At 42.0% G+C, this 17734-nt stretch overlaps 1 protein-coding gene across 2 annotated transcripts in view; it reads left to right on the top strand.

Moving 5' to 3' along the window:
- Positions 1–17734, top strand: part of rsrc1 (arginine/serine-rich coiled-coil 1) — a 468003-nt gene that overhangs the window by 31199 nt on the left and 419070 nt on the right. For both annotated transcript variants that reach the window (XM_041176225.1, XM_041176232.1), the window contains 2 exons: positions 8896–9099; positions 11556–11684. In XM_041176225.1, coding sequence (XP_041032159.1) covers positions 8918–9099; positions 11556–11684 — 311 coding nt within the window. In that variant the 5' untranslated portion in view covers positions 8896–8917. The remainder of the gene's footprint in view (positions 1–8895; positions 9100–11555; positions 11685–17734) is intronic.

The following is a 17734-nucleotide window of genomic DNA, read 5'->3' as shown; positions in this document are numbered from 1 at the left end:
TGGAGCTGTTGATTAATCATGATAATCGCTTATCAGTTTGTTGGCAATAAACCCCGACATAAGTGGAGGGAAAATCTCAGTGGTAGAAAGATTTGGGAACCATAGGTCCATAGTCGCCTGTTCTTTCCAAGCATACGAGAGTTGTCACATAATATCTCACATTAATCATATACAGTATATCTAATTTTCTGGAAAAAAACTACCTAACCTATATTTGAAGGAATCAATATTATCAGCTTTCACTGTCTCCATAGATTGAGCACTCATTCACTGAAATAATGATTCCTTAGTTTAGAATTTACCCTGCTTTAAGGGTTTCCTCTGGTTCTGCTGTTCTGGGCAAGACAGAATAGATTGTCAGAGTCTACATTATCTGGTCTTTTTCGAATCTTAAAAGCAGCATCATATTGCCTCTTAACCTCTTTTCCAGTGAGAATGTTCCCAATTTAAATAAGTTTCTTGATGCAATCCTTCCATTCCCTCAATCATTCTGGTTGCTCTATTTTGTATCCCTTCAATAGCTACGATACATTTTTGACCCAGTGATGACCAGAACTTCATTGAGTGCGGTTGAACCAATGAGATATAAAACAACAAGATTGCGTGACCATTTTGACTCAATATTGATCTTTTAACACAACCCAGTGTCTGATTTGCTTTACTCACTATTATGGACATTGGGCAGAATTGTCCCTGATTTGAACTAATTGTGGTAGCGGGCGGGTAAAACGATGTTTCTGTGGGTTTTCATGCAGTATTGTCCCAAACCCGCCACGTTACTTATGCATTCCTGGGAAACAAGCTGTTTTGACAGTAGGCAGGCTCTGATTTGCCTGCCATGCTCTCATCTTGCTGCTTCAACACGCCAGGCACCACATTTAAAGTATAGCGGCACTCACTGCTTCCAGCCCAGAACTGCAGCAAAGAAAACATTGCCCCAAAAGGCAAGAAGACTGCAGCCCTCGAGTACCTTTTGAATGCCATGGAGGCCCGCTGTGATGTCATCCACCCCCGCTCTGGCCACAGGAGGGGCAGCTACATTACTACTCCGGCTTGGTAGGCGATGGCAGTGATTAGTGCCAATGTTGCATAGAAGAGGCTGGCTATCCGATGCAGATAGAAGATGAATGATCTCATCCATGCAGTCAGGGTATGGCAACCATCTCATCATTCTAAACTCACACACTAAAACCCGTGACATATTCACTGGCACCTCCCTCACTGCCAGCTCAAGGGACATCACCACGCCTTCTCACACACATACCCTCACATGTCCATCTGGCCTCATCTCCTCTGGAGACTGCCTCCTCAGCCGTCACCATCATGAGGCCACTTGCACTGATCAACACGTGCCCCACAAACGCCCTGGGATACCCTCTTATCCCAGAACAGACTTGTCCTACAGCCTCTTCCCTTGCTTGAGGCCACTTCTCCCCCTTCCCCAAGCAAGACCTTGCCCTGCAGCCACTCATGTATGGCTGATCTGATAGCCCCCCTAAACCAGTGAGCTCCCCTAAAAGTGATGTAGTGTTATCTGTGAAGCCTGGTGCTGATGACTGCGAGCGCTGACTGAAGCAAGGTAGGCAACCAAACCTTGAAGTGCAGCCTGCCAAGTGCACGCCTTTTATATGCTGTTGTGAAACACGTTGGCGTGTTTCCCTGCCGACCTGGGCTGATGATCCAGCGGTGGGGGGGGAGAGGATGAGTCCAGCGAGCTGGCCTTAATGATATGCTAAAAACAAAAAACTGCGGATGCTGGAAATCCAAAACAAAAACAGAATTACCTGGAAAAACTCAGCAGGTCTGGCAGCTTCGGCTGCCAGACCTGCTGAGTTTTTCCAGGTAATTCTGTTTTTGTCTTAAAGATATGCTAATGTATTACTATGAGGTTCCAGATGTCTGTTGGTGGGAACGTGCCGTACCATCGGCGGGTGGGGCGGACGATCACAAACTGGTTTCATGACGTCGTGAAACTGATTTTTGGCTTTCTTGCAATATTGTCCGCTCACGCCACCAAACTCACCTGACGCCAACGGGCACGGAAAATCCTGGCCGTTGTTGTAGCTTCAGTTTGTTCTCACTGAGGAATTCCAGTTTATTTTCATTTCCATGTAGGCTATTTTCTTAGTTTAATTTACCACAGGACAATAAAATTCTTAATTACAGACTTTAGCAGTTAGAAAGTTAAAATACATGTTCTTTTTTAATATCTGTGGTACATCAAGGTAGGAATCATAATACTGTACATAATTGTTGAATGATGGCTGCGCAGGAGAAGAAAAATAATTCAATATGGTGCATCATTCATATTTTAGTAAAATTGCTAACAGGTATGAAACTGATTTGATAGGTTTTACAGACGCTGCTGAAAAATTACTCCTGTTCAAGACCCAAACTGAGATCAATGGTTGCAATATGGCTGTACCCTTAATGTTATGATTTGGGCTTTTTCACAATTCTTCTAATATATGTTCACAACATAAAAGTAGTTTGCATCAACAAACTCTCAAATGAACTGAAACTTTATAGCTTTCCACCTGCTTTGAATGCAGTTGGGTGCTGCAGCACTAACAATTGTTTGTTTACTGTGGTATTATACAGCAGAGACCACAGGATGCCCACCAAACTCTCCAAATGGTAAAAAATTGCATTGTTAAAAATGTGATTATTTAGAAAAAAAAATACATAGATCCAGTCCACAGGATTTAAAATAATTTTCACAGAGCATATTTCTTACCCTCTCAAAGCATCTGCAAGACTTGTGGGGAAAAGCAAACTTGTGTAGACTTACCTTCATGATTTGATAAGGTGAGGTTATGCTGCTTCCTACCATATACATCCAAATGCCAATCCTGAAGCTTAACCACACAACTAAAGGCATAGATAGGGTGTCCAATTGTCATACACTTGAATTGCATCACCATAATTGAATAGGTAGATGAATCCGTTTGTTCATAAAATATGCAGAATGTTTATGGGAGCAACCTGCACTGCTGTACCTTAGAAGAAAATGTAAAGCAGACCCAAACTTATGAGGTTGTAAGTTGCAGCTGCAAATATGTTGGCAGATCATGACTACTTAATGGTTTCACTAAAAAATTAGTATTTGCTAGAAAAAATAGATATCAAAATTGTTTGATTTCAACTCTTTGGAAGTACAAGTTAAGTGTAGTCGGACAAGAACTGATGGGATTGAACATTTTGTAATTTTGGACCTGCTTTTTTCATTCATTCACGTGATGTGAGCATTGCAGCATTTACTGCCCATCCCTAATTGTCCTTGAGAAGGTGTTGGTGAGTCGACCACTTCAACAAATGAAGCCCATGCAGCGTAGGTACACCCAAAGTGCTGTTAGGTTGGGAATTTTAGGATTTTGACTCAGCAACAGTGAATGTATGGCAGTATAGCTCCAAGTCAGGATGGTGTGTAACTTGGAGGGGAGCTTGCGGGTGATAGTGGTGTTCACATGCTTCTGCTGCCATTGTTCTTCTAGTGGCCTTGGGTTTGGAAGGTGCTATTGTAAAAACCTTGGCAAGTTGCTGCAATGCATCTGCAGATCATAGACACGCTGCTGCCACTGTGTGCCAGTGCTGGAGGAAGTGATTGTTTAAGACGCTGAAACTGGTCTGCTTTGTCCAAGATGATGTCTAGTTACTTGGGTGTTGTTGGAGCTGTACTCACCCAAGCAAGTGGAAAGCATTTCATCATCCTCCTGACATGTGCCTGAAAGATAGTGGACAGCGTTTGAGGAGTTAGGGGGTGAGATACTTGCCCAGAATTCTCTGCCTCTGACCTGCATTTGTAACCACAGGATTTGGGTACAAACATACATACGTACAAACATATGGATTAGGAGCAGGAGTAGGCTATTCGACCCCTTGAGCTTGCTCTGCCATTTGATAAGATCATGGCTGATCTGATTGTGGCCTCTACTTTCCTGTTTCCCCCTGACCCCTTAGATTTTTGACTGACAAGTGAGTCTATCCAACTCAACCTTAAAAATATTCAGCGACCCTGCTCTCTGGGGAAGAGAATTGCATAGGTAAAACCCTTTGAGAGAAAAAAAATTCTCCTTATCTCCGTCTTATTTTTAAACTGTTGTCCCCTCATTCTAGTCTCTCACACCGACAGAAACATCCTTTCAGCATGCACCCCTTTCAAGTTCCCTCACCTCTCATTCTTCTAATCTCCAATGGATACAGACCCAACCTTTCCTCATAAGACAACCTCTTCACCCTAGGAATCATTCAAGTGAACCTTCTCTGCATTGCTTCTAATGCAGTTATATCCTTTCTTAAATAAGGAGATCAAAACTCTACACAGGACTGCAGATGTGTTCTCACCAACGCCTTGTACAGCTGTAGCAAAACTTCCTTACCTTTATATTCCATTTCCCTTTCAGTAAACAGCATTCCATTTGCCCTCCGATCACATGCTGTACCTGGATACTAACTTCTTGTGATTCAAATACCAGGATACCCAGATCCTTCTGTGCTGCAGAGTTCTGCAATCTCTCTCCATTGAAATAATATTCTGCTTTTCTATTCTTCAAAGTGGACAACACATTTTCCCACGATATAATCCATCTGCCAAATTTTTGCCCACTCACTTACCTATCTATGCCCCTTTGCAGACTCATGATATCCTCTTGACAGCTTTCCTACTTATCTTGCTGTCATTGGCAAATTTAGCAACCATATGTTTGGTCCCATCGTTCAAGTCATTTACATAGATTGTAAATAGTTGATGCTCCAGCATTGATCCCTGTGGTGCCCCACTTGTTACATCTTGCCAACCCGAAAATGACATATTTATCCCTATTCTCTGCTTCCTATTTGCTAAACAATCCTCTATCCATGCTAATATGTTAAACCCTCCACCATGAGCTCTTATTTTGTGCTGTAATCTTTGATATGGCACCTTCTCAAATGCCTTTTGGAAATACAAATACATCACACCTACAGGTTTCCCATTATCCAAGGTGCTTGTTCCATCCTCAAAGAACACTAATAAATTAGTGAATCACAATTTCCTTTTCAAAAAACCATGTTGACGCTGCCTGATTGCAATATGATGTTCTAAGTGCCTTGCTATAGCCTCCTTAATGATAGATTCCAGCATTTTCCCTATGACAAATATTCGGCTAACTGGCCTATAGTCTCTTGCTTTCTGTTTCCCTCTTTTGAACAGGGGAGTTGCATTTGCCTAAATTTTCCAACCTCTGGGACCTTTACAGAATCTAGGGAAATTTTGGATAAGTAGAACCAATGCATCCACTATCATAGCAGCCACTTCTTTTTAGACCCTAGGATGAAATCCATCAGGACCTGAGGACTTGTCAGACTTTAGTTCCAATAATTTTTCCAAGTACCCTTTCCATGATTATTGTAATTGTTTTAAGTTTCTCCCTTTCACCTCTTGAGTTATGGTAATTTTCTGGGATGTTATTTGTGTCTTCTACAGTGAAGACAGGCATAGAATATCTGTTCAATGCATCCGGGATTTCCCTGTTGCCCATTATTATTTCCCCAGATTCTCTCTCTAGAGGACCAATGCTCACCTTAGAGCCTTTTTTTCTTTTTAAATACCTGTAAAATTCTTACTATCTGTTTTTATTTTTCTAGCTAGCTTTCTCTCATACTTTAATTTCTCTTTCCTTATTACTTTTTTAGTCATTCTTTCTGTCCTGCCACTACTCTTCATGGAATTGCATGTTTTTTCTTCCAATTTAATGTTGTAGTTAACTTAGCCACAGATGGTGAGTCCTGCTCCTAGAGTCTTTCTTTCTCACTGCAATGTATCTTTGTTGAGTGTCATGAAATATATCCTTAAATGTCTGCCACTGCATCACCTTAACCTAATTTCTCAGTTCAATTTAGCCAGCTCTGTGTTCATGCTCTCATAATTGCCCTTATTTAAGTTTAAAGCACTAATCTTAGACCCACTCCTCTCTCCCTCAAACTGAATGTGAAATTGAATCATATTATGATCACTGTTACCTAGGGATGTCTTTACTATGAGATTATTAATTGATCTGTCTCATTGCACATTACCAAGTCAGAATATCGATCCCTCTGGTTGGCTCTCGAATGTGCTGCTCCAAGAAACTAATTATCCAAAGACTACCTTTGCCAATCTGATTCATCCAGTCTATATGCTGATTAAAATCGCCCATGATTATCACCATATCTTTCTCACAAGCCCCCTGTTATTTCTTCCTGTATACCCTATCCTATGTTAGTTACCATTGGGGGAGCTTTAACTACTCCAAAAAGTGACTTCTTAGCTTTTTCATTTCTTATCTTGACCCAAACTGATTCTACATCTTGAACTTTAGAACTAAGGTCATCTCTCACTATTAAACTAATGTCATCCTTGATCAACAGAGCTACACCACCACCTTTTCCTAGATTCTTGTCCTTCTGAAATGTCACATAACCTTGAATATTCAGATCCCATGCTTGGTCATCTTGTAGCCATGTCTTTGTAATGGCTATCAGATCATACATATTTATTTGTATTTGAACTGATGATTCATCTGTTTTGTTATGAATACAATGCACATTCAGGTACAGAGCCATTAGTTTTGTCTTTTTATTAGTTTTGCAACCCCCAGCCTTATCTGCTGGTGTACTCTTAAGTTTGTACGTTCTGTCTCTTCTTGCCACACTCTGATTATCATTACCCTTATTGCTACCTTGCTTTGTGTCTTGCCTTTTCCCTTTAATTTATCATATCTTCCCTCACTTGATCTCTCTCCTCTACTATTTAGTCTAAGACTCTCTCTACCACCCTAGTTATTCGACTTGCTAGAACGCTGGTCCTATCACAGTCCGGGTGATGACCATCCCAATGTGCAGCTCCCACGTTCCCCAATACTGGTGGCAGTGCCCCATGAATTGAAACCCATTTGTCCCTTGCCAATCGTTGAGCTGCACTTTCAACTATCTAATTTTATTTACCCTTCACCAATTCGTTTGTAGCTCAGGTAATAATCCAGAAATAATTACCTTTGAGGTTCCGCTTTTTAATTTAGACCCTAGCTGCACATGCTCCTTAAGCAGAGCCTCTTTCCTAGCCTTATCTATGTCATTAATACCTACAGGGACCAGGGCAACTGGATTTTCCCCCTCTCAAGTTTCTCTCTAGCCCAGAGCAGATTTCCTGAACCCTGGCACTGGGCAGGCAACATAGCCTCTGGACTCTCGTTCTCTGCTACAGGGAACTTTGTCTATCCCCAACTACCATTGGATTCTGATTAAACCTACACCCCACCACCACGACTTGATTGGCTTCTTGTACCATGGTGCCACAGTCAGTTTGCTCATTCATTCTGCAGCCCCTGCTTTTGTCCATACAAGCCGCAAGGACCTCGAACCTGTTGGACAATTGCAAGGGCTGAGGCTCATCCACTTCTACCTTCTCAATCCCCATAGTTGTCTCACTCGCAGCCACACCCTCCTGTCCCTAACCATGGATTAAATCAGAAGAACTTAGCGTAAGGGCCTGACTGCCTCCTGGAACAAAGTATCCAGGTAACTTTCCCCCTTCCCGATGCATCAGTGTCTGAAGCTTGGACTCCCATCTCATTAACTCTGAGCCGAAGTTCCTTGAGTTGCAGACACTTATTGCAGATGTGTTTGCCAAGGATCACGCTGGCATTCATGAGTTCCCAAATACCGCAGCACATCATCTGCCTTGCCATCTTTAGTGTTTAAATTAATTAAATATTTAACTAATTGAATTGAATTAATGTCTCTAGTTCTGACTGTACTTATGTTCTTATTATTTCAATTTATGTTCTACTTACCCTGATTGAAATTCCCCAGCTTAGATAAGAGAAAAAGAGAAAATACTCGCCAGCCAATCACCTACCTGCTTCCTGTGATGTCGCACCTGAATTTTTCTTTCTGAACAGGGCACTCTGAACCTACAAGCTGATCCCTGGCACCACTCTTATATACCCCACTTTGCTCTTGCTCCTTCCTGTTTATGACAGGTCCAGTTGAGTTTCTGGTGAATGGTAACCCCCAGAATGTTGATGGTGGGAGGATTCACCGATGGCAACGCTGTTGAATGTCAGAGTGAGATGGTTGGATTCTCTCTTGTTGGAAATGGCCATTGCCTGGCACTTGTTTGGTGTGAATGTTACTTACCATTTATCAACCCAAGCCTGCATGTTGTCCAGGCCTTGCTATATGTGGGCAAGTACTGCTTCAGTGTCTGAATCATCAATGAAAAGCACCACAGCTGTCTTTATGTTGGAGGGAAGGTCATTGATGAAGCAGCTGAAGATGTTTGTCTCTAGGTCGCTACTCTGAGGAACTGCTGCACCATTGTCCCAGGGCTATGCCGCCAACCGTTGGAGAGTTTTCCCTCTGATTTCCATTGACTTAAATTTTGTTGAGATTCTATGATGCCACATTCACAAATGCTACCTCAATATCAAGGGCAGTTACTTTCACTGTACCTCTGGAATTCAGTTGTTTGGACCAAGGTTCTAATGAGATCTGGAACCGAGTGGTCCTGGCAGAACCCAAATTGAATGTCAGCAAGCAGGTGATTGCTCAGTAAGTGACGCTTGATAGTACTGTCAGTGACACCTATCCTCACTTTGCTGATGATTGAGAGTAAGTAGACTCATGGAGTAATTGATGGCCAGATTGAATTAATCCTGTTCTTTTGTGGACAGGACATATCTTGGCAATTTTTCATATTGGAACCTCCTCTGGTTTGTTATTTAATTGTCCACCACCATCGATGAATTAGATCTGATCCATTGGAATTGATCCCTTAGAATTGACTTGGAAAATTAAAGTATCTCCACTCCAAATGCTAAACCCTTCAATAAATGCTCTTTCCCATATGATGATTATTTATCTTTATTTCTTAAGCAATCCTGAATGAAGTTAGAAAATGGGGCGTCACTCCTCAGACAGTGAAGATGACTCCAGAAGTCGTCGTAAAAAGAAACACCGGAGGAAATCAACTTCCAGCAGTTCTTCAGATAGCAGGACATTCACCAGGAAAAAATCTAGTAGAAGGACAAGGTCACACTCTCGTACTCACCGCTCCCATTCACGATCCAAGGACAGAAGGTGGGTTTTTGTAAAATATCTGTTACTTACAAAATCAACCAGTGTAACAGGGAAACACTAGCCTAGAAGATTGACAAGTATCTGAAATTAACAACGCTATATGATCGGCATGGAATGATGGATTTCTTGAAAGTATCTTATTTCGGTTTTCATTTAGTTTATGGATTTACACTTTTGAATAAACCAATTCATCTGTTGCCACCCATTTTTTTCAAAGCGGTTTTCAGTTTACCTCTCATTTTTTATTTTGCCAGATTTCTTCTTTTCATGTGTCACCACCAAATATTGTTCCTTGTTTGACTTAAAAAACAGATTAAATGTTTGAAAACAAGAATGGTTATTGTCAGATACAGAGGAAGTGACTAGGCTTCTTACAACGAGTTGGGTAACTGGTTATTGTGGATTTTGGATCTAAAGCGGTTTTCTTACAATTGAGATAGGGAATGAAAGCTATTGATTGCGGGGTGGGTCTAGTTTAGTTCATATAAGAGCATTGAAAACTCTCATTAGTTAGAAACTTAACTTATGCTTGTTACTTTGTTTTCTCTGCAACACAGTGGTTGTTATATGGAATTGAGAATTGGAGTAGATTTCACACTGTTGAAACTTATTTACATTTCATCCCTCCCAGAGGTAATTTTCCTCCTCTAGTTGAATTTGGAAAAAAATCCAAGTACAAAAAAAATGCAACTTCCAGCTTTTGGTTGTGCATGAACTTGGGAAAGTCAGGCTGACACAGTAACTTATACTTCACTTGATAAAGCATTTTGTATCAGCATGGTATTTTGTTTCTTTATCTCATAAAGTTCACTGTTAGTTCATTGTTACAGATATATTTTAGTTTAAACAGCAGTATAGACCTGGTACAAATCGCAACTTCTGGTGGAATTGAAATTGACATCATCAGATTCCCAGCAGCTCAGCATGTAAAGAATTCCAGTTTGAAGCGCAATTGACTAATTGACATATTATTGGTCATTTGAATGCAACTGGTGATCTGGGAAAGGTTATGAAGTCATTGGCAGATTGTAATGTATGCTTGTAGTTTAAAAGCTGCAGAAAACAACTTGAGCAACAAAGTTGGCACCATGGTGACCTAAATTTCTGGGATATTTTGATTTATTTACTTTTGTGCTCATCAAAATCATTTAGTAAACTGTTGATGCTGAGTGGTATTTGAGAATTATAGCTGATGATGAATACTGCGCAGTTGCATATTCGTGTTTTCAACGATGTACTTACAGAAATATTTTATTTTTATTCAAAAAAGATTCTATGGGTAAATGAAGGGATTTAATTGAAGAGCAACACAGTAGATAGCTCTTAGCATCACATTTCATTTGTCAACCACAATACGACTTAAGTGTCGGTGCCAATAAGAGAGCTTTTGTTCCAATATGGTGGTGTTTTCCTCAGAGAAACATTCAAGATGAACCATTTTGCAATAAAACTCTATAAAATGAAGTCGTCACTTTTTGGATTGACTGCTAGTGCAATTTTGCGGAGATTGTGATAACGTTGCTCGTTTAATGGTGGCTACAAACACTTGAATCTGACTGGAATGAGAAGAAAATGATGATAAAGTGTAGATTCACATGAACACTCGGTGTTCAAAAATGATAATAGTTGAAAATTGACAATAAAACAACACTATCAGATTAAAAATATGAATGGGGATCTATTGGAAAGATTTGGGATTTTCAAAAAAGTGTGATGTGCAAAAGGATAGAGCAGTTGTAAGTGAGTAGAAATACTGTAAAATAATATAGAGTATGTAAACATTTTCACCAGCATGCCATTTGAAATGACCAATAATATAGAAACAGTTGAAAAGCAGGTTGTTAAATTTTGAATATAACGACAAAAAAAAACTTAGAAAAATAATGAAAGTCATACAATGTGCACATAAAATACTGATAATGTACATCATGGCTGGAAAAGAATGCAGACCTGCAAATTGTGCTGATTTGATAGGCTGGGCAAATGACCAACTAACTATTAGGATATGCACAACTATGGCATTATCAATGATTAAGATTCAAATATATTTGTTTTGCTGACACTTTGATCTGATAGTGTTGTAGTTGAAGTTGAACATTGTGTATTATGTGCATTGATTATGTGCATTTTTTCAACTTGTTGGTTATGTACCAGCTAAGGAACAAAACTGTTAATGTTTTCCTGTGAATTGCTGGCTAGTATATGCAATACTTTCTTCCTTCATGAGAATATTCTGTTGCAGTTAAACAGCTTATATGATATCCCAGCCAAAATCTGACAAAACGGATTCCCATCTGTTGTCACGGGGATTTACACATGACTAACGTGATACAGGTATTCGTATTGCAATGCTTTCTAACCCTATCACCATTTTAAAATCTAAATTAAGACAAGGTTTTAAAGAGACTGCATCATTACAGATTTTAATATAAATTAGTATTTTATCAATATTTCAGACGCAGACGTCGGTCTAGCAGCAGCTCGTCATATGAGGTCCGAAAGAAGCGAAGCAGTCGTAGCAGATCGCGGGATCGAGGGAAATCGTACAGATCACGACGATCTAGATCAAGAAGCAGGAACAGAAGGTATGAGTAATTTATAATTTGCTACAACGTTAAGTTAACCTTTTCTTCAGTTTTAAAGCTTCTTATTTATCTTTTCTGTATGTGCCAGCTCTTCAGTAGGATGTGATTAAACAGTTACCTGTATTTTTATAAGATGCCCTGCCATGCAGGCACCAGCAGTGGTAGGTGAATAGCTCGGGACATTGTTCCCTCTAAGCCTTGTCACAGCCAGATGAGAAGTAGTAGAATGTCACCCTTCTCTTTCCACCTCTTGGTTGACTGTGTTTTAAAAGAAAATTTGCTTACTAATTCAATGAGTGTTTAACTGTTAAAGTGCTGTGACTGTAAACAGTACACACAGGTGTTTTTGTAAGTTTTGAAAGAAAAGGAAATAGAATTTATTGTACTTAATAGTTGATATATAAAAGTAATAAAATTCGCTGCAACTCTATCACACATGCAGAAGTATACACGCACGCATGTACGTAAGTTACAATGACGGAGGGTACGTAAATGGTTTAAGAGTCTTAAAAGAGAGTCAGCCATATACAGTTCCTTGGGTTTGATGACTTGAATGGTTTCAGGCTGGGTTTGGTGATCTTTCTGAATTCTGCGCAGGATGATTTAATATGTTGATGTGTGAGCTGCCATCTCCTGAACTACTCCAAAGACATTCAGGCATATTCTAGTTATTCAGGTAGATGAGGAGCAAATCGTTAAACTCAAGGCTGAAGAGGGCCACACTAGCCTCCTTAGTCTAATCACTTTAAACAATGGACTGGAAATGAGCAGGCTCTTATCATAAACAGAATTACCTGGAAAAACTCAGCAGGTCTGGCAGCATCGGCGGAGAAGAAAAGAGTTGACATTTCGAGTCCTCATGACCCTTCAACAGAACTAGGTGAATCCAAGGAAGGGGTGAAATATAAGCTGGTTTAAGGTGTTTGGGAGGGGGGGAAGGGTAGGAGGAGGAGAAGAAGTGGAGGGGGGTTGGTGTGGTTGTAGGGAAAAACAAGCAGTGATAGAAGCAGATCATCAAAAGATGTCACAGACAACAGAACAAAATAGGTGTTGAAGTTGGTGATATTATCGAAACGAATGTGCTAATTAAGAATGGATGGTAGGGCACTCAAGATATAGCTCTAGTGTGGGTGGGGGAGCATAAAAGATTTAAAAATATTTAAAAATAATGGAAATAGGTGGGAAAAGAAAATCTATATAATTTATTGGAAAAAACAAAAGGAAGGGGGAAGAAACAGAGGGGGTGGGGATGGAGGAGGGAGGTCAAGACCTAAAGTTGTTGAATTCAATATTCAGTCCGGAAGGCTGTAAAGTGCCTAGTCGGAAGCTGAGGTGTTGTTCCTCCAGTTTGTGTTGAGCTTCACTGAAACAATGCAGCAAGCCAAGGACAGACACGTAGGCAAGAGAGCAGGGTGGAGTGTTAAAATGGCAAGTGACAGGGAGGTTTGGGTCATTCTTGTGGACAGACCGCAGGTGTTCTGCAAAGCGGTCTCCCAGTTTACGTTTGGTCTCTCCAATGTAGAGGAGACCACATTGGGAGCAACGAATGCAGTAGACTAAGTTGGGGGAAATGCAAGTGAAATGCTGCTTCACTTGAAAGGAGTGTTTGGGCCCTTGGACGGTGAGGAGAGAGGAAGTGAAGGGGCAGGTGTGCGTGGGCATGGGGGGGTTGAGGAGTAGGGGTTGATGGAGGTGTGGACCAGGGTGTCCCGGAGGGAACAGTCCCTACGGAACGCCGATAGGGGGGTGAAGGGAAGATGTGTTTGGTGGTGCCATCATGCTGGAGTTGGCGGAAATGGCGGAGGATGATCCTTTGAATGCGGAGGCTGATGGGGTGATAAGTGAGGACAAGGAGGACCCTATCATGTTTCTGGGAGGGAGGAGAAGGCGTGAGGGCGGATGCGCGGGAGATGGGCCGGACACGGTTGAGAGCCCTGTCAGCAACCGTGGGTGGAAAACCTCGGTTAAGGAAGAAGGAGGACCTGTCAGAGGAACTGTTTTTGAAGGTAGCATCATCGGAACAGATGCGACGGAGGCAAAGGAACTGAGAGAATGGGATGGAGTCCTTACAGGAAGCGGGGTGTGAGGAGCTGTAGTCGAGGTAGCTGTGGGAGTCGGTAGGTTTGTAATGGATATTGGTGGACAGTCTATCACCAGAGATTGAGACAGAGAGGTCAAGGAAGGGAAGGGAAGTGTCAGAGATGGACCACGTGAAAATGATGGAGGGGTGGAGATTGGAAGCAAAATTAATAAATTTTTCCAAGTCCCGACGAGAGCATGAAGCAGCACCGAAGTAATCATCGATGTACCGGAGAAAGAGTTGTGGAAGGGGGCCGGAGTAGGACTGCAACAAGGAATGTTCCACATACCCCATAAAGAGACAGGCATAGCTGGGGCCCTTACGGGTACCCATAGCCACACCTTTTATTTGGAGGAAGTGAGAGGAGTTGAAGGAGAAATTGTTCAGTGTGAGAACAAGTTCAGCCAGACGGAGGAGAGTAGTGGTGGATGGGGATTGTTCGGGCCTCTGTTCGAGGAAGAAGCTAAGGGCCCTCAGACCATCCTGGTGGGGGATGGAGGTGTAGAGGGATTGGACGTCCATGGTGAAGAGGAAGCGGTTGGGGCCAGGGAACTGGAAATTGTTGATGTGACGTAAGGTGTCAGAGGAATCACGGATGTAGGTGGGAAGGGACTGGACAAGGGGAGAGAGAAGCGAGTCAAGATAACGAGAAATGATTTCTGTGGGGCAGGAGCAAGCTGACACGATCGGTCTACCGGGACAGTTCTGTTTGTGGATTTTGGGTTGGAGGTAGAAGTTGGCCGTCCGAGGTTGGGTGACTATCAGGTTGGAAGCTGTGGGAGGAAGATCCCCAGAGGAGATGAGGTCAGTGACAGTCCCGGAAACAATGGCTTGATGTTCAGTGGTGTGGTCATGGTCCAGGGAGAGTTAGGAGGAAGTGTCTGCGAGTTGACGCTCAGCCTCCGCGAGGTAGAGGTCAGTGCGCCAGACAACAACAGCACCACCCTTGTCAGCAGGTTTGATGACAATGTCAGGGTTGGACATGAGAGAATGGATTGCAGTAAGTTCAGAAAGAGAGTGATTAGAATGGGTGAGAGGAGCAGAGAAATTGAGACGACTAATGTCGCGCCGACAGTTCTCAATGAAAAGATCAAGAGAAGGTAAGAATCCAGAGGGAGGGGTCCAGGTGGAGGGAGAATATTGGAGGTGGGTGAAAGGATCTGTTGAACGGGGAGAGGACTCCATGCCCAAAGAAGTGAGCCCGGAGACGAAGATGGCGGAAGAAGAGTTCAGCATTGTGCCGAGCCAGAAATTCATTGAGGTGAGGGCGTAAGGATATGAAACTAAGTCCTTTGCTGAGCACTGAACGTTCAGCATCGGAGAGGGGAAGGTCAGGGGGTATAGTGAATACACGGCTGGGGCTGGGATTGGAAGATGGGGTGGGGACGGAGGAACAGGCAGGGGTGGAGGGTCCTAGATGGGTGTTGGTGTCGATGAGTTGTTGGAGCTTGCGTTCCTTAGCAGTTGAGAGAAAGAGAAAAAGTTTCTTGTTGAAGCGTCGGATGATACGAAGAATAAAATGAAACTGGGGGCACGCGCAGCTTTGAAAAAGGGTACGGCGGTGCTGCTGGAGGGAGAGGTCAAGTGTATGGCGGCACATGGCACTGAGTGTGGATCTCAGATTGTGACGGGAACAGCAGTCCGAGAAACGTTTTATGTCCCGGAGATATCTGTAATCCTGGGTGGGTTTGAAACATGAAGGATGGAATTTCAGTTGAACTCCACGTGGGGTAAGTTGGAGAGGGAGACAGTCACTGAGAAAGGAGATATGGCTGTGAAAGTGGGTTTTAGTAAACACCTTGTCAAACACCAGGAGAGAAATGGAAAGCAATGAAGGTGAGCAAGGCAAAAGAGAGATACGGAAATCTTGTCGCAGAGACGAACAAAACTTCTTCAAGGAAGGCATTTCTTGAAGAGCAGTGGCAGTCAATTAAACACAGAGATAAAAACAAAAAAACTGCGGATGCTGGAAATCCAAAACAAAAACAGAATTACCTGGAAAAACTCAGCAGGTTACAGCCTTCTGGACTGAATATTGAATTCAACAACTTTAGGTCTTGAACTCCCTCCTCCATCCCCACCCCCTTTCTGTTTCTTCCCCCTTCCTTTTGTTTTTTCCAATAAATTATTTAAATTTTTCTTTTCCCACCTATTTCCATTATTTTTAAATACTTTTAAATCTTTTATGCTCCCTCCACCCCAACTAGAGCTTTACCTTGAGTGCCCTACCATCCATTCTTAATTAGCACATTTGTTTAGATAATATCACCAAGTTCAATACCTATGTGTTCTTTTGTTCTGTTGTCTGTGACATATTTTGATGATCTGCTTCTATCACTGCTTGTTTGCCCCTACAACCACACCACCCCCCTCCACTTCTCTCCCCCCACCCAACACCTTAAACCAGCTTATATTTCACCCCTTCCTTGGATTCACCTAGTTCTGTTGAAGGGTCATGAGGACTTGAAACGTTAACCCTTTTCTTCTCTGCCGATGTTGCCAGACCTGCTGAGTTTTTCCAGGTAATTCTGTTTTTGTTTTGGATTTCCAACATCCACAGTTTTTTTGTTTTTATCAGGCTCTTATCATGTTTGGCAACTGATTAATTTGTGAAGGAAGGTCACGTGACAGCAAGTTTGTCCTTTGTATAAAAGGACACTAATTTGTAGAGTAAGTGCAGAGAGATCATATGTGGGTAACAGCAAGACGAAGATTTGTGGCCCCTTTCTCTCTCTCTCTCTCTCTCTCCTGCCATTGTACAAACATGCCCTGCCAGTATTCTGACCAGTCAAACACCACAGGCGGTGTCTTTAATATAAACCAAGTAGCTGCTGACTCCAGAAGAGACAGAAATCATCGACTCCTTTAAGCTATTGTCTTTGGTAGTCTCGCCCCAGTCAGCCCATCTCCATTGTGATAGCTTTGTAAATTGTCAGCTGTAGTTAAGTAAATATTCGGCCATCTTAGGAAATGCTATTTAAGTCATTTAAAATGTTGTTCAGACTTTTTAAATCTTGGTCTGTGGCTGCAACCCACTAGATAAACAAAGTTATTTTTGATATAAAACATAGTTTTATAATAGCCTCACAACTGTGCGGCAACTAGAAACAGGCTGCGCACAAGTCAGCCTTTTCAAGTTCTTCACGTGTGCAGCTGCAGTGCAGTGGATTTACACAAATCAGCTGCTCATTACAAAAAATATTAAAGGGTCCTTTGGTTAGGGGAGGTGACTGAAGGCAAGGTAAGTGATTTTTAGCAGTAAGGGCATCATAATCACAATTGAATATGCCAATAAGGGCAGAATGGTGAATGCCAGAAAGGGTGGAGTTAGAAATTTGAGAATAAATTTATGATGGAATTAAGGGGGAGTTTTTTTCCAAGTGAGGATGGAAGTAGGCAGAAGGATGCGCATGGTAAAGGAGGTAAATTTGTAGTCAAAGATATAATTATCGGTGACTGAAATCATGGAGGTGCAGAGACTATGCAGGGACAACATAGTCACAGGTTGGGTGAGAGAGTTTATGCGAAATGTGCAAATGCATGAGCACACAAGGCTAGAAAGGTTGGAGGAGATGGGTCTAGGGGAGATTAAATTAGTTTGAAATCCTAAAGAATGAGGAATCCTCAGTGTAGAGGCTCAGACGGAATCTTGATAGTTAAGTTAGCATGGGCATAAGGGACATGAAGAATGAAAGAGTATAAGGTGCTCAAAAGATGGGAAGATAACAAAAGTTTGGAGACAAAAGCAAAGGTGAAACTTGGCAATGATAGCTTTATTCGTGCTGCAGCTGTTCGGGTGGGATAAATGATTGATGGCATTGATTGATAGGAGTGGCCTCTGTGACTCTTAATGATTATGTTGGGAATTGTTTACCAGTGAGAAATGTTTTGGGGGACAGTTGTAGACAGCCCAATAACAGGGTCAAGAGGATGCTAGAAGAAATTAGAGAAAGGAAGCTAACTTGTTTTT

Source organism: Carcharodon carcharias, chromosome 2 (genome assembly GCF_017639515.1).
Source record: "Carcharodon carcharias isolate sCarCar2 chromosome 2, sCarCar2.pri, whole genome shotgun sequence".
Lineage (NCBI taxonomy): Eukaryota > Metazoa > Chordata > Chondrichthyes > Lamniformes > Lamnidae > Carcharodon > Carcharodon carcharias.
Note: the sequence above shows the minus strand (reverse complement) of the source record. Positions and strands in the feature narration are given on the sequence as shown.